Source organism: Vanellus vanellus, assembly GCF_965231255.1.
Source record: "Vanellus vanellus genome assembly, chromosome: 10".
Taxonomy (NCBI): Eukaryota; Metazoa; Chordata; class Aves; order Charadriiformes; family Charadriidae; genus Vanellus; species Vanellus vanellus.
In genome coordinates, this window is record NC_138915.1 from 24503687 (window position 1) to 24531636 (window position 27950).

Below are 27950 nucleotides of genomic sequence, written 5' to 3' on the forward strand. Positions count from 1 at the left end.
GGGATGGGCAGGAGGAGGTGCACAGCAGCAGTGGGACACTGGCCCTGCTCTTCTGCAGTGCCCACCCTGCCCGGGGCAGGGATGAAAAAAAAAGGGCTGCCAAAAGTTTTCTGCATCTTTATTTGAAATGAATGGTTCCCAGAGACACAGGGTTAGTCCTACTGCCCTGGCATCACTACAACAAGACTGGTGAGCGGCTCACTCTCCACATGGACACAGAACAGCGGGCCCCGGGCCAGGGCCCAGAACAATATATACAGGCTCAACAGGAGACCCATGTACAGCTCAAGAAAACCAACCAGAACACGATGAGGGGCAGGAGGCAGTGGCACAGTCGGAGCCAGGCTCAGCCCGGGCAGGGGGCTGGCAGCCCGCTGCTTTGGGAGGGAGGGGCAAGGCCAGGCAGAGCTCCTCACTTCTGCCGGCGGCTGCCCAAGCCCTCAGCCAAAGCAGAGGGACCCACCAATGGCACCTTGCACTGGGGAGGGGGGGGTGATTCCAGGACAGGGGACAGTGGGGAGAGAGGGACAGTGCTGGTACAGACCCGTCTCCATCAGTTTTCTGCCAACTCAGAAAACATTGACAAAATTGAGGGAGGCAGCCTGGCTGCGTATGAGGGAGGTGTCCCCACGGCGAGGCCAAGTCTCTGCCCTCATGTTCCAGTGCCAGCTCCTTCTGCTCCCTGCAGCCCACCCAAACCTCTCCCCCCACTGGGAACAAGCCCTCCCCCTGACCCAACAGCTCCCAGGCTGCCGGTGGTCCTTCCCCAGTGGCTTGAAGACACCACCCTGCCTAGGCAGCAGCAGAGCTACCCTTCCCGCAGTGCCACCCGCAGCCTCGAGAGGGGATGCTAAAGGAAGGGGGAATTAAAAGCCTCAGGGCTGCTGGTCCCAGACGGCGCTCTGCCGTATTGTGCGGTTCCTGCCCCGGGGCAGGGGGAGAAGGGGATAGTGTCAGGGCTGAGGGTATGGGGGAAACAGGGCTGGGCAAAGGATGCTGCCCCGGGGGCTCTGCCACCCCTGTGCTGTGGGGACTGGCCCCAGGGAAGATGGCTCACCCAGCAGCAGGGACAGGAGGCAGGGCTGAGCGTGGGGGCCATGTACATAGGAGAGGCCTGTAACGAGCAGGATGGGATGTCCAAGTCCGGTAACGATGAAGGGACAGCACTGTCCCCTCCTGCGCTGCACAGCCCCCGCCCTGCAGCGGGAGGCAGGGAGACGAGGCGTCCAGGGCTGGAGCACAGCCAGCCTGGCAGCACCTTGCTCTTAGTCCATGTCATCCTCCAGGCCGCTGAGCCGACTGTGCTCCTCGTAGATCTCCCTCACAGCCAGGATGCGGTTCAGCATGCTCTCCAGCATGCTCCGGTCCATGGGGATGACTGAGTACCAGAGCGGGGACTCAGCGATGCACGATCGTTCGGGCTGCAGGTAGAAGACATCGTTGCGATTCCGCAGACTCTCAGGACTGTAAAGAGAGAGGAAGGTGAGCCCTGGGATCTTTCTCCAGGGGCTCAGAAAGCCTGGCCTGCCCTCAGGGTTATCAAGGGGGGCTCAAGGCTCGTCACAGCCTCTCATCCTTCAGCAGGATGAGGACACAAACCGAGTCTGCAGCTCCTCACTCAAGACCAAAGCCCCTAACCAGCCAAGCACTAAGACTCGTACTGCACGCTCCTGCCTGTCCAGAGAGAGGCAAGTAGTGGAAGGGGCCGGAGAGAAGCCCTTCTCTCAACCACGGTCTATACAAGCAGCACAGACCCTGGGCAAGGCTTCACACTCAGGTACAAATGTTTGGAGAGCAGCAGCCACTCCACAGAGTCCCACCAAAACTGAGAGGCGGCTCCAAACTGGCACATGCCCCTTCTCCAGAGAAAGTCTCACCATTTGGAGAGATAAAACTCGTAGAACTTGACTGGGCATCGGAGTGGGTTCATCCTGTTCTCCCGCTGCTCCAGCATTGGTACCTCCTCCTCACGCTTCCGCTTTCCAGAGCCGCCATCTGCAGAGGGGGAGAGAGCAGGATCAGGGCTGGGACTCAATGGGGAAGGCAGGGGGAGGGACAGAGAGATGCTCTATCAGACCCTACCTCGGCCTTTCTTCTGCTTGGCAGGAGCGTAGTAACGGATGCTCACCACCTTTGTCACACCACGGGCCGTGGTGCACTTGCGGGACTGGCGCACCACATTGGTGAAGGAGAGCTGCATGTGCTCCTCTGCTGTCTGCAGCCCGAAGAATTTGGTGTTGAAGAACATGAGGGTGTTGAGGAGCACAAAGGGTGAGTAGACGCCCAGCTGCTTGCACTCCCAGAGGTGCTCCTCCTCGACACGCGAGAAAACGGTGTCTGCAATGCACAGAGGAAGAACCAGGTCACAACAGTAGCCTTGTGGCAATCCCTTTACCCTGGCCCAGGCAAGCTCACTGCAGAAGACTGGCACTTCACAACATCCCCTTTTCCACAAGGTTACTTCTCCAGAGCCATCAGCTCTGCCCAGCCACGAGCCACCCCAGAGCGCAGCCAAACCGCAGGGCAGAACGCAAATCAATCCTAACTGCTCATCCTTACAGATGGCCACAAAGTGAATTCCGGGTCAGTGCTCCGCCACACTTAGTGTGACCAGCAGGCGGGGCAGGCATGGCCAGCTCCTGCCTAGACACACAGGTCTGGAGCCAAATGCCTCTACCAATACGCAGAGGTAAGGCTAGATCTGGGAACTAACCACTGAGAAGACACAGCAGGGATGGCAGCCCAGATCATGGCATCATGAAAAGCCTCTACAGAGCTCAAAGTTAGTCCGCTCCCAAGGCAGCGGCACAGCAACCCTGGTCAACACCTAGAACAGTGTGCAGGGCTTGCCCATGTGCTGGGAACACAAAGGCATGGGCCAGCGTGCCTCCTGGCTTGGTATCCTCTTTGCCAAAGGGTGGAGACATCACTGAAGTGTTGTAAAGATTCAGACTGTCCCAGGACACAAAGCAGCCATACTCTGCTCCCAGCTACCCTGACTCTGGGCAACCGAAACTGCTGAGGCGTAAAGCAGGCTGGCTCCACTGTTGGTATGGGTCGCTATGACCCCAAGACACAGCAGGACCGCGCTGCCTATGCCAAGGAAGAGGGTTGAGGCTGGGGGAGCACAATCAGACCGGAGGATCCAAGACTAGACGCACAAACTGGGTACGCGTGGTGCATGAAGGTACTCTGGGAACACATACTATTTGGTAAGATTGTGGGTTGCCAGCCGCTCAGGGACTTGTTCAGCTCCTGCACGAAGGTCAGGTAGTAAAGGTCTGTAAATATATTCACCATACGATTGTTCTCGAGCAGGTACTAGAAAGGACAGAACACACAGTCAAAAGAGACACAGCAGCACCTGGAAGGCAAACCCTCCCCAGAGAGCCCGGGACACACATGCGGAGCACCCCTCCTTGTACAACCAGAGCTGCAGGGCAGACTCCTCAAACCAGCCACTTCTGAGGGCTGTGAGGAAAACCCTGGGGCATGACAAAGCAGACTTGGTGCTGAAGAAGGGACTGAGTTCAGGGAGATCTCAAGGATGTGCAAGAAGGGTGCAAGGCAGGGGAATAACTGCCGCTCTACCTGCTGGGCTTGGGAACAAAGACGGAATGAGGTGGGTTGCTGTCCCAGGGTGAGGCACTGAAGGAGAGTCTAGTGAGCCTCTCTGGGTCCCCAGAAGGCAGAATAAAGGGTACAAGTTCCCCTCACCAGATCCGATCCCTAGGTCTGGCTGTGGAGGACTCAAGGGCAGCAAGCCCTCCCTCACCTGCTGGATGCCAAGGCAGAGGTAATAGATGCTGTCCGGTTCATAGCGCTCCCCATTGGGCCGTGTTATCTCCTTGACAAACTGGGCCAGGCCATAGTTGAGCTCAGCTGCTGTGCAGGCCAAGATGTCTTCCTTGATCCTCATGGGTTTGGCTGTGGAGACAAGCACAGCAGCCTCAGACAATAGCCTGCAAGGCCAGGAGCACCTCTACACCCTGGGACCCAGCTTCTGGGAGGTTTCTGCCACTCCACCCCATCCAGACAGGGCACTTACGGCCGAAGCGTAGCTCCTCGCCCTTGCTAGTCTCTCCCCCTGCATACTTGGCTTGCACCCAGGACTTCCAGGCATTCACACCGTACGAGTAGTTCAGCACTGTGCAGCTGGGCTGGCTGCTCACTGAGTCCCGGGAACAGCTTTCAGAGAGAACCAGACGCTTCTGCCCCTGCAGAGACGTGTACTGTGAGACTGGGCACCTACCTGGGACAGATGCAAGAGTCCTGGCCGCCCCTCAAGACCTGCTGACTGCCAGGTCCCTCCCAGTGTGCCCAGGCATCCTTCTGCTGACAGCCAAGCCAACAAGGCCCATTACTTATGAGGACCACCAGCAGGAAAGAGGCCGGCTCTCACATGACCTGTGGCATTCAAAGCTCCTCCGAAGTGGCAGGCAAGTATTTTCATTCGAGGAGTGGCCCATAGGCCAGGCATGCCCCAAAGGGAGAGGGCAAAACCCCCCCAGCACACCAAAGTCTCTGGCATATGTCAACTTGTACGTCCCAGGTGGCAGCTCCCGCTCCAAACCAAAGAGCTTTAAGCAGGCAGTACCCATAGGCAGCTCACCTTTCGGACAGCACGAGGCAGATCTTGCTCTGTTGACACGTCGTCTGGTCCCACCAGCCCACAGTCAAAGAGGAAGTCCACACTGGGGTTAATGTCTAGAGGGTCTGAAAGGAAACAGGCAGAAGGGCTCAGCTGAGACTTCTCATCCTGTCCCCTGTACTGGTCTGGTTCTTAAGGCAAGATGAAGAGGGAACATGCAGCCCAGTGCTTCGCACCCTCCACCATTGCCTGGCGTGGACTTTCCCAACAAAGGAAACAGAGCTCTGGCAGACGCTAAGCTTTCTCAGACTAACCAGAGCCCCAAATCCTCCCTTCTGACAGTTTTTTTGTTTTTTAAACCCAAGGAACATTCCTCATCCCCTTGTGCCAGGCCAGCACTGGGGACAGCCTGGCACAGGCACCCCAGTTCTGTGCCCTCTGCTGCTAGCATCCTGCCTCAGCACTGCTGTGCTCCTGCAGGTCCCTGCCTCTTCTTCCACCTTCTGCCCACTAATGGACACAGCCATTCTGCCGTCTCCCAGGACGTCATGCCCTGTCCAGGTCTCTCTCTCGCCTTGCTGGACCCTCTAGAATCATCATCCGTAAGCACACCAGTGCCACCGCCCTGCTCTTTGTGCTGTTAAAATCAGCTTCTCATTCCCCCTTCTCTGCAGACCTATGTTTGCAAAAGGTCAGTTAGTCTAGACAAACACACACTTTCAAAAGTGGTGGCCTCCTCACCCCTGCTGCGAGCAGCCATCTGCAAGACCCCTCAGTTCCCGGCCTCAAACCTAGTCAGAGGGCACGGGGAGGGAAGTTCACCCAGCTCTTAATGCTGCTGGCAACAGTTGGCTGAGGGCAGCAGGAACACGCTGCTGCAACACAAGCAGCCCTCTATGTCTGCTTCACCCAGCTCTTACTCTTAGGGAAGTCAGCCTCCAGGTCCTGGCCTGGCTCATCGAGGACATTTGCCATCTTGACAGCCATAGCCAACACATCGTCCCGTGCCGGTCCAAACAGATCACAGTCCTCCAAGAGACCCTCTGCACTCTGGTTACTCACCAGGTCTGCAATACAAAAGCAGATCATAAACCCAACTTTCAAGAAAGTTTTTTGTCTGTTTTTCCTGTGTCAGCTGGAAAATGAAGTCCGGCTCCCTTGCAGCACAGTCCTGTGCTCGGAGCAGCCCCATGACATCTGTGCTGCACGGCTTTCCCTGGACAGCAAGACACTGGTGGTTTGTCCTCTCCCCAGCCACAGCCCTAGTCACTGGGGCTTGAGGAATGCAGCCCCCCAGTAGAAAGGCCTGTGAGGTCAGGACTGCTACTCCTCTGCCTGGGAAGCTGCTTTAGGTAAGAGCCTGAACAGCCACCTGAATAAACTAACAGTGCTGCACAGGTGCCACAAGACTGGCACTCCCAAAAGGGACAGCAGCAAACACTGCTCCCTGCTGCAGCTTTTCCGTCCTGGTACCTCCTCAGAAGTTGAGGACTTGCTCTTCCCTGCGCCCTTTTCAAAGGCTTTGGGGGAGCTGCGATCCAGGCAGATGCTCTACCTCCAAGAGCCAGCAAACCCCACCTAATCCTAACTGTTGGGCCAGACCAAGCCATGGCAGCACCTACCGCACAGATCCGAGGAGGCTTTGTCCAGTTCCTCAGCCTCTGCAATCATCTCGGCCATGGCCAGGATGTCAGCCTCCAGGGGATTGGAGGGGATCTTCACCTTGAGCTCCTCAATGGTCTCCACAATCTTATCTGTGCTCTCCAGTGTGGTGGGCAGGAACATTGGCACAGGCACCTGTTGACAGCAGCATACCAGGCAGAAAATGGACACTCAGCCTGACTGATGTAAAAGCAGAGGCAGGAGAAGAGAACAAACAGAGAAGCAGGGAGGCTGCAGCGAGGTAGGATTGAGACGGTATGAGAACACGAGCAGCTGGAGCGTGTTGCTTACCGGGACAGGCATGGAGAAAGGCACAGGTACTTTCTGGCAGTACATATGCATAGGCACAGGCACGAAGATCGGGACGGGGATTGGCAACACAATCACCTGGGGCTTCCAGTCAGCCTCTGACAAGAGCAAAAGTATGTCAGTGAGCTTACTCCCGGCTGCTCCTCCACCCAGCCCCGCTGCACACTGCCATGCCCCCAGCCGTCCAGCACCATGGCCTTTCCAGCCACCAGCTTCTGCGACTTGTAGGCAGAGCTGGAGCAACAGCAAGCCAAAGACTCCTGCAACAAGAGGGGCTTGCCTTAGCCAGAGCTGCAATCCCTGCTCTTACGTGGCCCTGCTGAGAAGTCTCGTTGCCTCACATATGCCAGAGACCACACACACATGCTTGACAGGAGCTACACAGTGGAACCCACTCAGCAGACGGCCCATCAGACAAGCTGACAACCTCCAGAGGAACAGGAGTTGTCCCACAAGAGGTGGGACCATGCTGTGGTGCTCTTTGCATCTCTCCTTTTGCTGCTGGTGGAAATGGGCTCCCTACCTTCAGCTCTGCCATGTGTGCCCCACACGGCCCTGAGACTCCTCAGCACAGTGCCAAACACACAGCCCCGCTCTGTACAGCATTTCAAGCTGGATACGCATTTAGTCTGGAACAGGGACGTGCCACTTGCCTTTCCAAAACGCCCCTGTAATCCTGCAGTTATGTCTTGTTTTCCTACCTGTCTGACATCCTTTGGACTTCATTTCTATCTTGCAGGAAATGCCCCGGTTCTGCATCAGTGGTTTACACATGGCAGCTTTATTTTTCCGAGGGGTGGCTGGAACCAGAGGGGGTGGGGGAGGTGGTGCAGCTGGAGACATCTGGGCTGAGGAAGTCTTTGCTGACAGCTGAGGAAATGCAGAAAGCAGGAGGTTGGTGTCCACCTAAGGCAGCACCACCTCTTCCCAACCACGGGTACAGCTGGAGAGACTCCCAAAGCACCTCCTGGAGCCTGGCAGTCCCCAACACACACGCAGATGCTCCCATGGTCAGACCTGGCCAAAGGGCTGCCAAGCTGGAACAGGTTGCCCAGGGAAGCTGTGGCTGCCACATCCTTGGAGGTGTTCAAGGCCAGGTTGGACGGGGCTTGGAGCAACCTGGGCTGGTGGGAGGTGTCCCTGCCCAGGGCAGGGGGGTTGGAACTAGATGGTCTTTAAGGTCCCTTCCAACCCAAACCATTCCACATTTCTAAGATGATACTAAGCTGCCCCTGGCAGGGAGTGAGCCTGTGCGGCATCTCTGCAGCAGTCGGCAGTGAGCCTGGCACTGGTCGCTCCTGCCCCATGGGGCAGCAGGGAACACAGCAGGACAGCAGTTATACCCAGGCACAGGGGAGCACCATGCAGAGGAGCTAGTGCCACAGTGGCAGGCTGCTCTGGAGTCCATCGTTGATTCCTGGGGAATGGTTATTCTTCCCCCTTGCAAAAGCTATGCTGATGCTGCCCTCCCCAGCAGCTCTTGTCAGCTCTCACTAACCAGACACTTGAAAATACATTGGTTGTAGAAGAATGAAATGTCCCTGAGCAGCGGCAGATCTGTCCTCTTTGGGGACAGCACCTTTGTGCTATCTTGCAAACTCCTACCTCCAATGGGCCTTACCATGTTAGTCTCTGCCTTCTGTGGGGACGGGGCAGGTGGTTTTGGCTCTGAAGACTGACCTGTAAGAGAAAGCAATGACTTTAAAGTTCAAGAGCTCCTGGGCGAACAGGTCCCATTGCTGGGACTGGAGGTGGCAGCAGCCAGAGGGCAGGGACAGGGTCCCCAGAAACTGCTCCTGGCCACTCCAGGAACCGTTAATGTTTCCACAATCTCTAGCCCTAGCAACTCAGAAGACACAACTCCAAAATCAAGTCATTCCCATGTCATTTTGTGCTCCCTTGCAGTCCACCCCAGAAAGTCGGGAGAAATCCCAACCCCTTGTAGAGAGAGGAACCCAGGGCTCTATTCCCAGCTCTGCCTATTGGCTTGCTGTACCCAGCCATGGCCCCTCCCTGTGCCTCCATCTCCCCGACACAAATATCTTGGCAAAGTGCTTCGAGATCCCTAGGAAGGTGACAGAGCTAGTAGTAGCGCTACGAATCCCAGAAAGCAGAGAGACAGCTTTGCCCCAACCCTAGGGATGCAGTCCTTTCCCCCAAGGGAAGAGAGGATCACCTGCAGGTAAGAGGCAAGTGTGGCAGATGCTAGTCTCAGGTGGTGACAATATCATCCTGGCTTGGATGATAATTCCAGCTCATTTGCTCTGCAGGAAACCTGCACCCCTCTCAAAGGCTGATGAGCTAAGAGAGCACCTTCATCCAAGTCTCCCATGAGCCCTGGTTACCCACGTGGCTGGGAAAAAGAACGGCCTTCCACAGCACTGACTAACCGTGGGCCATGCATGAAGGAGACACCTGCAAGGAAAGCAGCAGGTCTCAGCACCCAAAGGGACTGGTGGGTTCATGTGCACCTCCCACATACAGATAGGCTCTCCAGGAAAGACCCATAATCCCAAAGGACCAACACATGGGCATTCACACTATGCAGATTTTCCCTGTCCCAAGGAAATGCAGGGCAGCTCTTGAGCAACTGGAGACCCAGCAGGGTCCACTTGCTGACAACCCCAGGGGAATGGGTAAGTTCTGGCTGGAGGACGCTCCCTAAGCTGGATCTGAGCATTCAGCCATAGGATCTGCAACGGTCTCAATGGGTGCAAGAACTCCCCCTGACCAGCCCGAAATGGATGGGCAGCAGGTCTACGTGGGAGACATCATTAGCTTGAACGAGAAAAGACAAGCTATGGAGTACAAGCAGAATTTCTGCTGCAGCAGAATCAAAGCAAAGTTGATTGCCCCACAGGCCAGTGATTTAGGACTAAGGGAAACAAGATCCTCCTGCCACAAAGCTCCATGTGCTACATGTCCGGGATTCCAGGAATGCTGCAGCTTGTTCTTTACTCTCATCCCAACACCAGAAAGGAGCTGTCAAGGCATTGCTTGCACCAACTGTGACTTCTGGCCCTCTACCCTCTCCAGCTGGACAGCCCCGTGCAGAGCCAGTTCCCCTCGGAAGTCTTTGGGCACAGTTCTGTGTCAGAAGCTCCTCAATCCTTCATTACACAGACTGTTCCCAGCAAAGGAATGGCCACTTTTAACATCAGCAAGCACTCACAGGATCACCAGAATGGCAACAGCCACTGGATCACAGGAATGAATGGTTTTAGGCAACCACTGGCTGCAAAAGAAGAAGCAAGTAGTCAGCAGCTCTGCCCAAGATGGGCCTGAAATCCAGGCAGTCCCTTATGAGCTGGCAATGCAGCTGTCAGGTCCAGAGGAGACCCTGGCTGGACTAGGCAGAAGCTGTTCCTCACCGTGCACTGACAAGCTGCTCCTCCCGAAACCCCCGGCACAGCATGCTGGGCTGGAAAGCACATGGCAGGCTCTGGCCCCAGCACCCTTCCTTTGCAAGCTAAGCAGTACGCCACAGTCCCGGGACAAGAATGTCCACAGCTATCCCACAAATGGCAGGGGATGGGTGGGCCAGAACACACAGAGGGCCCGGTGCCACCAGTGGCATTCACCAAGCATGGCAGCTGCCGGAGCAGCCTGGAGCTTGTGCTCAGCCAAGCGCTCACCGCTGCCGATGGGCTTTTCCTTGGCGGCCCTCAGAGTCCTCTGCCTCACAGGGTGCAGGGAGAGGCAGCTGTGGCACGGTGAATGGTGATGCCCCAAACAGCAAAGTTCTTGGGGGTCTCCAGAGACATGGTGGTCAGGGCTGGGCTCAGGCTCTTGTGGTTGGTGGTGGTGGAGAAGGGACTTGTCAGAGTCTTGTGGTCCGTGGCTCCAAGGAGACAAAGGCCAAATGGTGTGAAACATACTTCCCTCTGCAAGCAGAGCTTGCTTTTTGTGCCTGTGTCCCAAAAGCAGTGTTACTGGTCCCTCACAAGCAGAGGACAAATGACACAGCATGGCTAGAGCTGTGGAATGACTTGGTAAGCTACAGGAACCAGCAAGTTTAACACCTCTTCCTCCCCTGGGCAGCCGGATGGTCAGTGCCCCATCAAGCAGACTCCCCCTGGGCACACCCGTGCCAGCAGAAACCAACAGTTCCTTTATCCAGGTCACTCCAGTGTGCTGCCACTTGAGCCGTCGCCTCACACGGCCTTTTACGGAGCGTGGCTCTGGGAGGGCAGGTTGGGACTCCCCTGGCTGGCGGGACCTGCTGCTTCTGGCAGAGCAGCTCTGCTTTGCTGTCGAAGCAGCACTGACATCCAGGGCTTCCCCCGTCTTGCAATCAGCCCACTGCTGCCAGGAGAGGAACCAGGAAGAGTCTGGAGATGGAGGACGAGGTCTCTCACCGGAAGTTCCTTGTCTTAGTTTCCCCTCCTTGGCACACCCTAGTCAGGGTTTTATACCTCACGAAATCCCAGGGAGGGCAGCAAAGCCCTGAGCCTGCGATGCAGGTATCTGTTGGAGCTTGATGCACCTAAGCGAGTCCCACCGTAAGCTGCAGGCATTTTAACTAGATCACACAGACTACCTAGATCGTGGCCTACAAAAGACCAAGCAGAATGAGACTACGTGAGCGTCCGAGGGCCAAGCGATGTCTTGTCACTGTCACTACGAGCACCTTCCATCCTGAGGGACCCCAAAGCACTTTGCAATCTTCCATGAGCAACTGGCTCAAGTTAATGATAGGAAATGGGGCAACAGGCAGTGTAAATCTCCTCTCCAGCTGGAACTTCATGGATGCAGAACGGGGTTATCCGGGACACGGGGTTGGCAACTCCCCAAAGCTGCAGCGATCTTTGGGTAAGTGGTAGGACTCCAATCTAACATCGCAAGACAGAGTGCCTCCAGCAGCTCAGCGCTCCCTCAAGATCGTTCTAGGTTCAGCTCTGGCTGAGGAGAGCCCACCTACAGCATCACCAGCACCACTTCCTGCAGCACCCTGTGTTTTCCTTGAATGTTTCCCATCCAAGCACTGACCTGGCCCAATCCTGATTAGCTTATGAGAAGGTCACAGCTCAGAGGTGGTGTGGGGCTGCAGGTGGATTATCATGCCAAACCACGCTGTCCCCTAACCCTGTAAATCGAGCTCTCCGCTGGCAACATGAGGATGTTAAATCCCTGAGTATCCTCGCTAAGAGTGTGAGCTACAGGCAGCACGCTGGCACCGGCTCCTCCCGTCTGGGCCCTGTGTGTCATAGAACCATAGATGTTAGAGATGGAGAAGCCCCATTAGGTCCCACTCCGTCCTTTCCCCCCCCAAGGGCCAGTGCAGGATTGTTCCCTAGCGTCTCATCCAGTCCCGGGCAGCAAGCTTCCACCCCTCGCTGTTCAGTCTTCCCTGTGTCTCTCGGACTGAGCTATGCAGGTCCCCTCCCTCCCTCCTACTCACTGTTCAGCAGGCTCTCCGGCCCCTTCTGCGTGTCCAGGTTGGGCTGGTTCTGTTGATTGTAAAATCGCAGCAGACACTGCTGGTTGCAGAAGTGTTTGATTTGCCCCCGCCAGTGGATGGTTTCCAGCAGCTTCCCCTGACGCTTGCAGGCATGGCACCGAGCTGCCTAAAGCCCGCATCAGCAGGAGAGAAACAACGAGTAACTAACCACACCCCCTCCGAGTGCAACACAACTCTCCAGTGAAAGGTGCACATAGCAAGGCGCTGTGAGCTTCCCCACAGCAGTGCCCTGCCAGTGCCAGCCGGGGACTCCAGCGGTGCGAACTTCTCCCAGCAGCACTAGCCGCGAAATCCAGCACTGTGAGCTTCCTCAGTGCAGTGCTCTGGCAGGATCAGCTGGGGACTCCAGCTACGTGAGCTTCCCCGTAGCAGTGTCCCGTCATTGCCAGGCAGGACTCCAGCAGTGCCAGGTTCTCCGCAGCAGTGCCAGCCAGACTCCAGCAGTGCGAACTTCCTCAGTGCAATGCCCACTTATCTGGGTGCCGTGCCCACCACAGCACTTAGCACAAGCTGCCAGTGCCAATACTGACCTTGAAGTACCAGAGCAAGTATTTGCTTTTGCAGTCTTCACTACAGAAGTCCCAGGTGCTGCCCTCCAGCTGCTCGGTGACCGCCCGCTGGCAGGTCTGAGAACAGTAGGTGCAGGTGATGCAGCACAGGCCCAGGTTCTTGGTGAAATCCTGTTTGTAAAGAAGCACACACCCTGCGGAGAAACAATAGGAGTGAAACCTTCCCAGGATGAACTGGGGGCCTCCCTGACCCAAACATGACCAGAATCCAGGTCTGCGGAGACAACAGAGCACGCGCAACACACTGTAGGGAACAATCCAGCACTGGCCCCTGGGGCTGGGATAAGATGGGACCTCATGGGGACTTGCCATCTCTCACCTCCATGCTTCTAGGAAGAGTCTGACTCCAACCTCCTGTGTGCAGGAACCCAGCAGGCAGGGCAAGGCCAGGTCAGGCCAGCCCAGACGCAAGAGCGTAGAAGTGCATGATGACAGGAGGAGCGGAGCTGCCACCTGCTGTCTCCCCAGCCCCCAGAGAGAGAAAAGCTGTGAGAAAGCCCTCCCCAAGGACACAATGAACGGTAAAGATCTTGCCCTAGGGCCTGGCTGGACAGCAAGCCATCCCCACAGTCCTCCCTTCACTGCATGGCAAGGCTCTCGCCCCAGGGCCTGGCTAAGACAGTCTCCCCTCTGTTCCTCTCCATGCTCTCTTCTCCCCCAGCACGGGCTGGCATGGGGGCTCTGCCTCTCCCGTGCCTTCCCCAAGTACCTTCACTGCAGAAGTTCTTCTCCACTCCAGAGAAGCGGATCTTCTCGTGCAGCAGCTTCTCCTGCTTGCAGTGCTCACACTGAGACACCACCCCACGCAGCCGCTTGAAGTCCTCGCAGCAGTCCTTGCAGCAGAACTGATACACTTTGTCCTGCCAAAGAGACCATCACCTGGTCAGCCAGACTGGCAGGAGGTCCTGCACTTCTCTGGGATGCAAAAGCAAGACTACAAGGCTGAGCCAAGTCCACAGTGCTCCTGGCAAGGGGTTTGGCAGAAGCAGCCTCCCCCTGCCCTTCTGACATCCTTCTGAACATCAGGAGCGCAGCCCCCCGTGCATGGTCTCCAGGGACGTCTCTGCAGCTAAGGCTGCATTCAGAGCTCTGGCACTGGAGCTCTGCTTTGAGCAGAGAGAGGAAGGATCTCTGTGGTCCTCACCAGGCTTGGGGCCTCCGCCTCAACATCCCCCTGGGGAAAGTCCTCACCTGCCAGTCTAGGATCTCCGGCTTCCCGCTGAAAAGATTGTGGCAGTAATGGCAGTTGAGGTGGATCCCACCTTCCGGGCTGGTGCGCTGCAGGAGAGAGAGACACCTCATGGAGGGAGAGGCGCACAGAGGGCAGCGCGTACCTGCTTTGCACTGCCACCACCTCCTGTCTCCTCCACTGTTCACAGCAGTCCGTCTGCCCCTGCTCAGACCTGTGCTTGCTGCCGCTGTCAGTGACTCACAGTCAGTCCATCAGAGCATGTCTCAAGCTCTTGGAGAGCAGATTCTTCAGCAATTTCCCTTTGCTTCCAGTGTACTGGGTCCAGCCCTTCTCAGGAAAGCAAGCTTTCAAGCTGCCACCCCTCTGGATTTGAAAACATTAAGAGACGGGGGCTCCGCTACCTCTTCTGAGAATTTCTCTAAAAGATCTTAAAGCACAGGTGTCTGGTTTCTACTTTCAAACTAAGGCAGCTTCAGAATTCAAGCAGCCATTCTCATCCCACTTTCCTGTGCTAGATTACACAGCCATTTAGCACTTGGTGTCTTGTTCACAAGGATATATTTACTAATAAAGTCATCCTCCTCATTTTCTTTCTGATAACCTCCGAGAAGGTGCTCTGCAAGTGCCTCAGTACATGTCTTTTTCAAGCCCAAATGTAATTTTTCTGTCCTTTTTCAGCATACTTCCAATTTTTTTTTCAACATTGAAAATAAAGCGGACATCGATGAACATCATTCCTATCTGCGCAACAGTCTAGGTAGCTCTTTTGCTCTCTAGCCCCCAAGCTTTAACTCCTTGTTCCTCTGCTTGTACTCGCAATAACTTAATTAATCTTTCCCTCTGCAGCTGTAAACTGAGATGCTCGTACTGAATGTCTTATGTGCTGTAATCCCAGGGCCTTTTCAAAACCCTTTACTTTCCCAGGACTTATGTCCCCACACTACTTGAGTAAGACAGGATCTTGCACTGAACAATGTTTATGCACATGTTAGGAGGAACAAGCCTTGTCAAGCAATGCAATTGCTTTGCTTTCTATGACTGCCCTGATCTCAGCGTGAGTTAAAACAGTTTTTGTTTCATCGGCAAAATTTTACCACGCTTACTTCAACTTTACTGCCAGATGACTGAGGAAGATGTTGAACTCCTTGGGCTTAATACTGATCCCCAAGAAACCATCTTGAAACATTCTCTTCAGTGGTTTTTCTTTGACAAGTGCGTTCCCAGATCTGCCTACAAGATAGTTCCTAATCCAGGTTATGCATGGGTTTGCTAATACGTTACAATCCTGATTTTACATGGCAATAATTCAAGTTACGTGAATTAGGTGAAGTCCCCAGCGACTGGAAAAAGGGAAACATTGCACCCATTTTTAAAAAGGGCAGAAAGGAGGACCCTGGGAACCACTGACCTGCCAGCCTCACCTCTGCGCCTGGGAAGATCAGGGAACAGATCCTCCTCTAAGCTACGCTAAGGCACACAGAGGACAGGGAGGCGATTTGAGACAGCCAGCACGGCTTCACCAAGGGCAAGTCCTGCCTGACCAACCTAGGGTCCTTCTATGACGCAGTGACTACATCAGTGGACAAGGGAAGAGCTACGGATGTCGTCTATCTGGACTTCGTAAGGCCTTTGACATGGTCCCCCACAACATCCTTCTCTCTAAATAGGGGAGATATGGATTTGATGGGTGGACTGCTCAGCGGATGAGAAATTGGTTGGATGGTCACATACAGAGGGTAGTAGTCAATGGCTTAATGTCCAGATGGAGATCATTAACAAGTGGGGTCCCTCAGGGATCTGTATTGGGACCAGCACTGTTCAATATCTTCATCAATGACATAGAGAGGGGGATCGACCTGGACAGGCTGGAGAGTTGGGCAGAGAGGAATCTTATGAAATTCAATAAAAGCAAGTGTAGGGTGCTGCACTTGGGGAGGAATAACCCCATGCAGAATACAAGTTGGGGGCTGACCTGCTGGAGAGCAGCTCTGTAGAAAGAGACCTGGGAGTCCTGGTGGACAACGGGATGACCATGAGCCAGCAATGTGCCCTTGTGGCCAAGAAGGCCAATGGCATCTTGGGGTGCATCAGGAAGAGTGTGGCCAGCAGGTCGAGGGAGGTCATCCTCCCCCTCTACTCTGCCTTGGTGAGGCTGCACCTGGAGTACCGTGTCCAGTTCTGGGCTCCCCAGCTCAAGAAGGACAGGGAACTGCTGGAGAGGGTGCAGCACAGGGCTACCAAGATGATTAGGGGACTGGAACACCTTTCTTATGAAGAAAGACTGAGGGAATTGGGTCTCTTTAGTCTGGAAAAAAGACGGTTGAGGGGGGACCTGATCCATGCTTTTAAATACTTAAAGGGTGGGTGCCAGGAGGACGGGGCCAAGCTCTTTTTGGTGGTGCCCAGTGACAGGACAAGAGGTAACGGGCACAAACTTGAGTATAGGAAGTTCCACCTAAACATGAGGAGGAACTTCTTTACCTTGAGGGTGGTAGAGCACTGGCACAGGCTGCCCAGGGAGGTGGTGGAGTCTCCATCTCTGGAGACATTCAAAACCCGCCTGGACATGTTCCTGTGTAACCTGCTCTAAGGTGTCCCTGCTCTGGCAGGGGGGTTGCACTAGATGATCTCCAGAGGTCCCTTCCAACCCTATGATTCTATGATTCTATGATTGAGCGCACCCTCAGCTAGTTTGCGGACAACACCAAGCTGAGTGGTGCCGTGACATGCCTGAGGGACTGGATGCCATCCAGAGGGATCTGGACAGGCTCGAGAAGTGGGTCTGTGTGAACCTCATGAAATTCAACAAGGCCAAGTGCAGGGTCCTGCACCGGGGTCGGGACAACCCCTAGTATCCATACAGGCTGGGGATGAAAGGATGGAGAGCAGCCCTGCCGAGAAGGTCTTGGGGAAACTGGTGGATGAAAAGCTGGACGTGAGCTGACAATGTGTGCTCACAACCCAGCGAGCCCCCAGCATCCCGGGCTGCATCCCCAGCAGCGTGGCCAGCAGGGCGAGGGGGGGATTGTGCCCCTCTGCTGCGCTCTAGGGAGACCCCCCCGCAGTGCTGCCTACAGCTCTGGAGCCCTCAGCACAGGAAAGACACGGATTTGTTGGAGCAAGTCCAGAGGAGACCAGGAAGATGCTGCGAGGGTTGGAGTCTCTCTGCTGGGAGGACAGGCTGAGAGAGTTGGGGGGGTTCAGCCTGGAGAAGAGAAGGCTCTGGGGAGACCTTATTGCAGCCTTCCAGTACTTAAAGGGGGCTTATAAGAAAGATGGGAACAAACTTTTTAGCAGGGCCTGTTGCAATAGGACAATGGGTAATGGCTTCAAACTAAAAGAGGGTAGTTTTAAACTAAATATAAGGAAGAAATTTTTTACGCTGAGAGTAGTGAAACACTGGCCCAGGTTGCCCAGAGAAGTGGTAGATGCCCCATCCCTGGAAACATACCAGGCCAGGTTGGACAGGGCTGTGAGCAACCTGATCTAGTTGAAGATGTCCCTGCTCATTGCAGGAGGGGTTGGACTAAATGGCCTCTAAAGGTCCCTTCCAACTATTCTATAATCTGTGATGCAAGTCTTAGAAAGCCTACAACTGTAAAAACTCTGCAGGTACCCTACCAACACCATTTGTTATCTTGGTGAAGGATTAAATCAAGGATTTGTTAAAAAAAAAACCAAACCAAACCAAACCAAAAAAAACCCCAAAACAACAAAACACACCACAAAACAAACCCAAACCAAAACACCCCTAAAAATCACAAGAAAAAAACCAAACCCCAAACCCAAATGCTGCAACTGCCAGCTCTCTACCTCTAGATTCTCTGAGTTTCCTCAGCTGCCAAAGTTATGTCCTGGCCTAAGTTTCCCAGGTCTTCTTGGCTGTTGCTTTGTTCTTTGACAACTGTACAAAGCTAATACTCTTCCAGTTCCCTTTGAATACCACAAACATTTCACACATGCTGAAACTTAACATCAGGAGATTAAAAACCACCAGTCAAATGTTTGAAGATTACTAAACATGAGTTATCCAGGCCTGCTGGTTGTAAGTTTTTAGACAACACATCCTAGAAGGTTTATGTTCCTTGGTGACGCCTGGCTTAGAGGCAGCTCTGCCCCTTCCCACTCTGCTAGCAGGTGCCCGCTGTGTTTTTCTAGCTTGCTTGTGTTTTTGCTCATGCCCTCATAAGGCCACTATATCCCAAATCACTCATGCAGCACAGCTCTGCACTGCGCTCTCGTTGGGCACAACCTGACAGACAGGAGTGAATTACAGCCCATCTTATCCCAGCAGAGGATGGGGTAGGTAGGGCCAAGACAGAGTTATTGGCAACTACAGTCACTGCAACTCTTGTGCTCCAGCAGAGACTTTCTTATGGACCCTCCCTGAGGAGCTTGAGGAAGACGGAGGCTCCGCTAAGTGCGAAAGGAGGCATGAGCTCTATGGCCCGGCCCAGCATGAAGGATATTTCAGTACCTGGAATTTGGTCCAGCAGCTGGGGCTGCAGAACTGGTAGACAACCCGGTCTGTCTTGTTGTAATAGCAGGGTTCAGATAAACTCTTTCTGCAGAAGCTGCAGGGTCTAGGGGGACCTGATGAAACAGATAGGAATTGGTGAGGGCAGCAGCACAGGACGTGGGATTGGGTTCTGAGGATGCCATGCAAGCTACGCACTCATCCTCAGTTTGTCAAGCTATTACCAAAAAGCAAGGGATAAAAACACCAGGAAACTAAGAGCACCAGATTCTGTTAGGACAGAAATGTTAAACACGCATGGAGAGCAGAGCGGTTCAAGGCAGTGACCCTGGCTCTACAGGAGTTTGGACAAACCAGGCTGCAATACTTGCACTAGAGACCATACCCGTTCCTAGACACCCTGGTACTCTGTGTAATGGAAAGGGCAATGCCAGCACAGTACAGCACCACAGCTGCTTCCTGCATTCTCAAGAACAGCAATGTACACTACCCCTCAGTACTAAGATGTCTCCATGCTGCAAGGGTTCCTCCCTCTCCAAATCTCCTTCCACTTGTCTCACTGGACTCCTCCCCAGGCAAGCAACATGCCTTCTTTCCAGTCTCATCCATAAGCAATAAATAGTACCAAGAATGGAGTTAGCATGGAGGGGTGACTGATTCCCTGTACGTAGGTGCTCTTACCAACCAAGCCTGACTGCTTCACTTTGTGGGAGGTAGTGCAGCAAATGGAGCAGAACAGGCCCATCTTGCCACTGCGATCCACGTTAGGCAGCATGTCGAAGTTCTTGCACAGTGTCTTGCACCACATGCACGGGTAGACCCGAGTGTTCTTCTGCAAACAGAGCAGAATAGAGCTGCCAGGGAGACCATCACAGCCAGCGAGGTCCAACCCTCATATTCCACCCCACTACTGTATCCACCACAGGGTAGCTCTCCTGCAGCGAACACCTGAGCCAGCCTCAGAGTCTGCAGGTTCAGGTGGTGGTAGCAAAAAAGGCTGCCATCGGCACCTCACCTTCTCATTCCAAGGGCACCCTAGCAGGAATACAGGGCTTGGCAACCCCATCAAGACAGTTAACTGAAGCCTGCTCAGGCCACAGAGGAACATATCCAGCCAAGCTTTGGGGAGACATCCAAAAAAAGCCAGCCCGTGCTAACTGCATCTACCAGCGTCGCTGCACAGTCCAGCTTACCGAGCGCCTGACCCGTTCTCAGGTCCAAGATGGACCCCACGCAGAGTAAATGAATTCTATTTGCCTGCTTCAAAGTTTATCCACAGCAATCTCTTAAGCATTTAAGCAACAGAAGGCCAAGGGGTTTCAAGTCACCTGCTATTGCATAAAGTGCCCTGTGCCACACTGAGCAAAGGAGCTGTGCGCCCACGGAGACACCCCTCCCCAGGCAGCTGACTCCACACACCTTCTTGTAACTGTTGAGACAGGCAGAGTTGCAGAAGCGTTTTTGCTGGCCTTCGTGGAAGAGGTACTCCAAGGGCAAGCCCTTGTTGTAGATGTAAAGTCCGCAGTTGTCACAGCAGTTGGTTTTCAGCCCCTTGGTGGCCCGGAACTTGGTGAAGCAAGCATCACTGCAGATACGGTGAACCACGTTCCCATTGCTGACCTCATGCTGGATCTGCAAAGACATCATTGCTGTCACTGCCCCAAACCACCATGTGCCTTCTTCCGACGCGTGTACCCTGCTGCTACCCTTGGGATAACAGGCTGTTACACTAGAATCTGGGCAAGTGCCATACTGGGAGCTGGTGTGGACTCAGGCTGGCCTCCCTCGCCAAAAGTCAGCAGTACGACTGGGAGAGCAGAGTGCCAGGAACCAATGAGCATCAGGGTGGGGAGAAGCAGAAGCCTTATTTTTTCTGCTGGAATAAGGGCTGCTCCACAGCGACAAGGAAGGACCTGGGAGTGAGCTCAGGGGCTGAGGCCTCACACCACGGGAGAACCTGGCAAACACCCCACGATGGCCCCAGGCAGGGCCAAGTGCTGCAGGTCACAAGCACCTCATCTGGGACATGGGAAGCACGAGGGATTTGTTTACCTCGCCAGCTTTGTGGCAGACGCTGCAGCGGCTGGTGTCCGACGCATCTGCAGACTGAGGTGCTGGTCTGTGTTGCTGGGCCTCATAGAGGGAGAGGCAGACAGAGGTGCAGAACTCATGGAAAGAGCCGCCTGAACCGATTTGGGCAACCACAGAGTCCTTGGTGTTCCAGATCTCCCTGTGGATCAGGAAGGCATGTGTTAGTGCAGGGATACACCAGTCCTGCCACGAAGGGACAGGATGGCACACTGCAGTGCAGGGGACTTTCTGGTGTCCCAAAAGGGAGGCAAGAACTGTCTCACAGCAGCTTCTGTCCCAGCCCAGAGAGGTGGTGCCTGAAGATGGAGCATCGAATCATAGAATGGTTTGGGTTGGAAGGGACCCCTGCCCTGGGCAGGGACACCTCCTCCCAGCCCCGGGGGGCTTCAAGCCCCGTCCAACCTGGCCTTGAACACCTCCAGGGATGGGGCAGCCACAGCTCCTCTGGGCAACCTGTGCCAGGGGCTCACCGCCCTCACAGGGAAGAATTTCTTCCTGATATCTCATCTAAATCTCCCCTCTTCCAGTTTGAAGCCATTCCCCCTCATCCTACAACTACATGCCCTTTGTAAAAAGTCCCTCCCCAGCATGCGGGAGGTTGTTTTGAAAGGAGGTTAGCATGTGTGGTACTGAGCCTGGGGACAACCAGGGAAAGGCAATAATGCGAAGTGGGTGTAGGGAGCACGAGATATGCGGTGTGTGAAGGAAGACGTGGGGCAGCGGCTGGCAGTGGCCAGGAGTGATGTGGGTAAAGAGGAAGCATGAGGGTCACAGGGATGGTGACTGGCAGGAATGGGACTGTGGGACAGGTGAATGGGAGCATGGGAGCATTGAGGAAAGGGGAATGAAGACACACTTTTTACAGAAGGTGCATATCTTCTTGCCAGGTGGTTTTTTTGAGAAGGTGGTGAGACAGGAGCTGGAGCAGAAGAGCTGAGGGAGCCCTTTACGCTGGTAGGCAGTTTGGCCCTTCTGCAGTGGGGTCCGGCAGTTGGCACAAGTCATCTTGGTGACAGTAGAGCGGGCAGCTCGCTGAGCCATCTGAGTGCGTAAAGACATGCGAGTTGAGCGTCGAGTACGAAAAGGAACAAAATCCTCATCGTTAGGATCATCCACCATTGCATCAGAGTCTTCGTCAGAGACCGGAACTGCAAAGCAGCAGAGAAAGATGCACAGAAATCCCTCATTAGGAACTGAGACAGAAACCTCTGCCATGAGACACACACTGGGGCTTTCTGGGGTCACCTTTCTGGAGTACCTGTCTGGGTGGAAGGGACCCTTAAAAGATATTCTGTTGCAACTGGAGATGAGTCAGGAGGTCTTTAAGCAAACTGGGCCTAAGTATAATTCCTCTCTAGGAACTCATGATTTGCTAAGGTTGAGCAGAAGCCGAAAAGTGTGAACGTTTACAGCAGAAATCCCTCCAAGAACCGGTAGACCTTAAAGGGAACAAGCTGGATCACCAGCCTCCAGCACCGTCAGGCAGTGACAGAGAAACACACAAATACTAGGGAACAGCAGGGTGACACTCATCATTTCAAAGAACAGAGGCTTCAGTACTTCGGCAGGAAAATCCCCAAAATGCAACCTTCCTTCAGACAGCCTGCTGCCATAGAGACATAGGAAGAAAGTTCCTGGCTGAGGAGATGGAAGATGGATTTCCTGGGAACAACCTGAGAGTCTCATCCTGTTACTTGGAACTTGGTGACCACACACCACTGTAAAAATACTACAACCCTCCCTTCAACCTAAGTGCCCTGAGAAGGCAAGTACCCCAGGATGAAAACTCAAGGGGTGAAGGGATGTGTCCTGTGTAAGAGGAAAGTCTGCACAGAAGCTCCAGAATTCCCACCATACTCACACCACGAACCACCTGCCCACAAAGGGCCTGGGCCCTGCTCTCTGGCTGACAACAGGCATCGGCCAGCCCTAGTTACTCACTGCTCTCAGAGGAGTTCACAGTTTCAGGCCTGGCGGTTTCTGATCTTCTGGCTCGTTCACTTCTTTTCTGCTCCTAGAAGACATTCAGAAAATACTTAGGCTAACCATCTTCTAGGACAAGCATGGATAAATAGTCCAGATCATGGTGCAGTTCCAACTTCTGGGATTTGCTTTCCCAATAACTAGACTGAAAATAGATAAAACTCCATGGATACCTGACCAGAGTTGGCAAGATGGGGGAGAGGGGAAGTAGGCTTATGAGAATGACATTCCAGCTGGGCATAGCAGGGACTCACTGAAGCCCCACTGCAGCACAGTGGCAGTGCACAGGGATCACTCCATCACAGGAGACATGCACACTTCTTCCCAGAGGGGTGACGAGACAGCCAGTGTCCCTCATGGAGTTTAACAACAGCCAGCCACCCTCTCTGCTCCCATAGCATACACATTTGACTGCATTCTCACCTTCTCAGCTGGCAGCTCACTGACCTTCCCAGACAGGCCTTCTCCTGGAACAGAAGCACAGAAGAAGCTCACATCTAACATCTCACTTTCCTCTAGCAGAAGAGGACAGGTGTTCTTCAAATGCAGCCACCCTTTGGGTCAGTCTGCACATGAAGCCTCAAGCAGTCCTGGCTAACAAGCACAGTTCTGGTAATGATCAGACACAGGAAAGCTCCTAAACACATCATCTGTAGTTAGAGATCCAAACACACAGTTTGGGAGGAGTCCTGTAAGGGGGAGACCTCCCTGCATGGGGGAGGCATGCTGGGCAGTTGCCTCCAACTGCTTTTGACCGAGACTGAGCATCTCCTTAGGATGGCCAGCCTGGGCAGAGGGACTTTGCCTACTGGGAGGACTTTCTCCTGGTGACCCTCAGTTCCAGCAAAGACTCCAGCGATGAAGAGTGTGAGCTAAGCTGATGCGTAACCACAACTTTATCAGGGAAGCTCCTAGCTGACACAAGCATTGAAAATCAAAGTTAAAGTTATGAAAGCCAGAGCAAGAGCTTGTACGCACCAAGGCAGCAGCTTCCAGAGCATTATTCCCTATAAGCAAGATGCTTTCCTCAAATCTAGCCCATCAGTAGTACTGACAATTTCCATAGCAGGGGAGGATGGGAAAAGTTGCAGAGCAAAACAGACTCCACCTTCAGCAATGTGCAGCAAGACGACATCCTGAGCAAAAGGAAGCCAAGTTCTGCAGCGATAACAACCTACCTGCTGGTGGTGAGGCTTCCTGTGCTTTCAGTACACTACTTTCTTTAACTGAGTTGTTCCCACTATCATCCCCTTCCTCTGCCTGATTTTCCTCCACGGGCCCAGGGGTCAAAGCTGCAGTACTGTTGTCCGGGCTCAGTTCCACCTCTGCTTCCCCTGCCAGCCCTTCCCTCTGCACGGGTGAGCTTTTCCTTGGTGCCTTCAACCTTGTCTTCTTTGTCTGTTTAAGATTGTGTTGGGGGGGGGGCATTGCTGGACTTGAGGATTGTGCTGCGATTTCTTCAGTGACGGGGGCACTGCTGAGGTCCCCAGTGTCAGGAACGGGCTGTTGGGGCGATTCAGGGGCGTTGTCATCAGACAGTGCAGGAATAGCAGCAGCACCATCTTCCTTTAGGTCCTCAGAATCATTTTTTGACACATCTTCCCCTTCTTTCCATGTTTCTGGAACAAGGGCTTCTCTAGAGAGGGCAGAGGAGTCAGCTGGTCCATCCTCCGCATCCTGGGAAGGATGCGCCTTATACAGCCCATCCAGACCCTCTGATTTATCTAGCTCCATCAAGTCAGCAGTTTTATCCAAGTCATCTAAGACATTAGGTTTCTCCAGCATATCCAAGACACTAGGTTTATCTAGAACGAGGTCCTTTGATTTGTTTAGTTCAGGCAGGCTGTCTGCTTTCACTAGAAGGTCCAAGTTCCCATGTGCAGTCATCTGCTTGGATTGATCCCAGTCAGGGGGCTGAAGGACTGAAACTTCCTGGGTAGAAGCTGTTTGGGAGCCCAGGAGATCTTCCCCAAACTCCATGTCAGCAGGGAGGTCACCAATAAGTGGTTTGTCAGGCAAGGACAGGGGGTCCAAAGATCCCGAAAATTCACTGGAATCCATTTAGAAGATGGCAACTGGAAATGAGAGGGAGACTTGCAAGTTAATGAAAAGTAGTCTAACACAACACATGAATTGTCCACTCTTCTGAACACTGGGGGAGTAAAACAAGGCCCAGTAATACTGCTAGCTATAACCAGGATACCAGCAGATCAATCACATCTACTTGTCAGGTTACAAAACTCTGAAGCCAAAAAGCAGCAGCAGGACACAGCAGCTTGGTACAGCAGAGCTTTGGGAGCTCTGCAGCCTCCACACACCTCACCACAGCACGGCAAACAGACTTGATTACGCTAAGTGACATAGTGGAGCATCAGAAACGACTCGAGTACCAATTCAGGAGGCTTCACAGCTGTTCTGTGGTGCATAACACCCCCTTTCCCCGCCTTCCTCTCTTCCACCAGACCCAAAGAATCTGGTCCATCCTTTCTCCCGACCTGTTCTCATGGAGCTAACACATTTTTTATTCTTAAAATACCTTTTCTCTTATACACAGAGGAGGAAAGAACTCCTTTACAGCTCTGTAGCCTGTGCCTCGAAAAACATACAGGATGACAAGATGCATGAATTTTGTCAGGGGACAGATATAAACCATGTTATAGTATAACCACAGCTACAGCATAGCCCCAAAACTACATGGGCTAATATTCAGACACAGAACAACTGGAAACGCTCAAGTTAGAACTAGAAGGAATTCTGGACAGCAGCAAGAAGAAAGGTGGTAAAGTCCACGATGTTAAAAGCAGTCATAAGAGGAAGAACAAGTAGCAAAGTAGACATGAGCATGCAACGCGGAGTTAGGAAAAAAGAGCAGTGTGACTTTGCAGGGCACAGCCAGCACACTTGCATAGGAAGATGTGATGCCAACTGCTAAGATCAGAGGGATGAAGTTACAGCCCAGATCCTCATGGTCGACATTATCATAAACCAGAAAGGGAAAATCTTTGAGATGAGGCAAGTAAGCACTTTCTATCAATACTGGCGAAAAATTAACCATATACCCACAAAAAGATAAGGGTTGCCAAACCTTAAGAGGGAAAAGGAGAAGAAGCTGGAGCCTACAAGCGGTGAGGCAGAGGAAGACTTGAAGTAGCATCACGTCCCCCAAACAGGCTGTAAGTAAACACCACAAGGAAGGCACTAGAATCAAAAGATGCAACACCAACCTATCCCCCCATCCCCCCCCCATTAGAGTCATTCTAATTCTAAATGTGGCACTGTTTTAAGCCCTGAAGCAGAAGATTCAGTATTCCCATCTACTGGGGCTTACTATGGGCATAACTCATCTATATCAATGGAGGAGGAAGCCTGAAATAATTTCACTGGTGATGGCTCAATTAATTCTTACTTTATACCCTTCCCTCTGAGAGAATAACCAAGTCTCGCTCACAAATGGTTTACTCAGAACTAAACAGGACGTATTTGGACAGAGAACGTACCCAACTTCTGAAACTCATTTAAGCAGGGGTTTAGGGAATGACACCCTATAGCTGGAGGTCAAAGTCATTGCCTCCTTATTTTATTTAAAAACATGGTGACATTTTCTGTTTCGTAGTGGCAGGTAAACACTGTTCCCACAGTCACAAACACAAATCTTCAGAGATGCTCAGCAAGTTTCACCACTAAATACTTCAGTGATTCCATTCTCCTTCTTTAGTTGTAGAGGAGACAAAGCTTCTAGAATGAGACAATTCCAGAGCAATACAGGATCCAATACATGTTTTAGGATGGCTGACAGAAAGAAGAACAAAGTGAAATAAAAATAAAGACATCTGAAAGAAAACTCCTAAGGATTTGAAGCAGGTGAGAACCCTCCCATGCTGACAAACACATTTTTTCTGCTGCTCAGAATACAAACAATGCCTCCTCCTCAAAGATGTCCCCCACCCAGATTTCCAGATAGACTGCAGACCTTACATCAATAAGCAGCAGAGAGGTCAAGTCACCCAGATGAATAAGGAAAGTGTATATATAGGTATACTTAACAGGACCAACATACTCCTCCAATTCACCTTCAGATGCTTTGCACAAGTCTGCAATGAACCACAGAGGTGATACTCCTACACTATTTGCCACTTTCAGCCGGCCTGGTCTGCTCCGTAGGAAGAGACCCTGGGAACAATTTTGGAGCTTAAGAAATCCATTTGGGCATTTCCTCCCAGAGGATAATGCAAGCAACAATTAATCTAGGAACTTGCCATGCTACTCGTGCTCTACAAATAGACCAAAAGCATCTGGTTTCAACCTTAACATTGCTTTCACACTTTGGGCGCAAGAGCATTATGATGCAAGAGAAGGCTCTGCCAAACTTACCAGCGACAACATTGACCAACAAACCAATCTCAAAGAGAATAAGTCAGCTCCAAACTATTGGTATGTGTTTGGGTCAGACACGCAGAGCTTTCTGCAGGCCCAAGAGTCCGCAGTACCCCAACTTCTTGGCTGGAAGCACAGCACTTGCCCTGTACGTTCAAGGTCCTGTCCACTTTCATCAGCCCTGCCCGAATTCCCCCAGCAGAACAAGCTCACACCTTCTGGCAAACAACCCCAAACTTCTCCTTAGGGTGCAAAAAGCTATGGACGCCACAGCCAGTCCAACAAAAGGACCGTGTATTCGAATATCCTGTTCCTATTCACACCAAGAATGGATACCTGGGGAGAGAGTATGAGAAACATACCCAACAGGACGTTCCTCTTCCGCACATCCTCTGATCAAGTAGCAATGAGCTTCTGAAGAACTGCTTGGCTTGAGTTGCACTGAGACTGTCACTGTTAAGAGCCTGTACTGGGTAAATCCTCCATGAATCTGTCTAATCCTCTTTTGAAGCAATTGATACTTTGGGCCTCCAAAAATTCCAGTGGCAACACATTCTGCAGCCTAGCATTTCATTTTTAAAAGTATTTTCCTTTTGTTTATTTTAAACCTGCTGCAGCAGAACTCTGTGACAAGGCCATACAGAGCAGACAAGTGCTGACTTTTTGATGTATTTATAAGAATCTGGAAACATTGAGGCTGGACCCAAGGAGGTGATGCTGACAAGCAGTTTGGGTGGGAAAGCAAGGAATGTCCCTGCCTATCGCTGCAATTCTGTTTCCCTGACAATGAATGCTTTACTGTGGCTTTCAGCTGCTAGCTGATGAGGATGAAGAGGGCAGCCCTCAGAACAGGACAGAACGCTGCTTTCCAGCTCGGTGGGTTGCTCTGAAGTCAAACTCAACCTGAGGAAATTAGAGCTGCCCAGCTGCAGCAGGGTAAGAAACACTACTTCTCCAGTTTGCCCCAGGCATTCGGATTCATCTGGGCTTTCTGCTTGAGCTTCACAGTGAGTTAAGCTGCCAACTGAACATGCACTTCACCTCTGGTAAAGTCTCTTCTCACTTTCTCCAACAGAAGAAAAATAGCTTACTGTTTCTGGCAGATGCTGAAATGATCCACAAGTCATCACTTTTTTTATTCCAGGACGATCTAATGCACAGCTCAGTCACTGGGCTCTGGTCACTGGTCTGCTTGAAATCTTCCTCTTTTCCAGCCATATACCTGACAGCGAGGAGAGAAC

At 52.9% G+C, this 27950-nt stretch overlaps 1 protein-coding gene across 1 annotated transcript; it reads right to left on the reverse strand.

Annotated features, from left to right (window-relative positions):
* Positions 1 to 108: 108 nt before the first annotated feature.
* ZMYM3 (zinc finger MYM-type containing 3) lies at positions 109 to 27912 on the reverse strand. The gene is made up of 26 exons (XM_082488215.1): positions 27801 to 27912; positions 26042 to 26124; positions 23514 to 24410; positions 22759 to 22802; positions 22294 to 22366; positions 21209 to 21500; positions 20314 to 20491; positions 19681 to 19893; positions 18943 to 19093; positions 18262 to 18377; positions 13784 to 13870; positions 13302 to 13452; positions 12554 to 12726; positions 11964 to 12129; positions 8184 to 8242; positions 7264 to 7432; positions 6545 to 6660; positions 6214 to 6388; positions 5512 to 5658; positions 4613 to 4716; positions 4049 to 4217; positions 3776 to 3927; positions 3207 to 3321; positions 2083 to 2337; positions 1878 to 1995; positions 109 to 1464 (listed from the first exon to the last, which is right to left on the reverse strand). Exons 3-26 carry the CDS (start codon positions 24394 to 24396, stop codon positions 1266 to 1268), a joined length of 4305 nt encoding a protein of 1434 aa, XP_082344341.1. The 5' UTR covers positions 24397 to 24410; positions 26042 to 26124; positions 27801 to 27912; the 3' UTR covers positions 109 to 1265.
* Positions 27913 to 27950: the final 38 nt, after the last annotated feature.

Bases quoted from the DNA above. Each gene is read 5' to 3' on its own strand.
- ZMYM3 (XM_082488215.1), bottom strand. From the start codon at position 24,396: ATGGATTCCAGTGAATTTTCGGGATCTTTGGACCCCCTGTCCTTGCCT. The intron at 12,130-12,553 runs GTCAGTATTGGC...TGCGGGCTTTAG, and splicing joins ACTTGCTCTGGTACTTCAAG to GCAGCTCGGTGCCATGCCTG. The intron at 1,465-1,877 runs GTGAGACTTTCT...CTCTCTTTACAG, and splicing joins GAGTTTTATCTCTCCAAATG to TCCTGAGAGTCTGCGGAATC.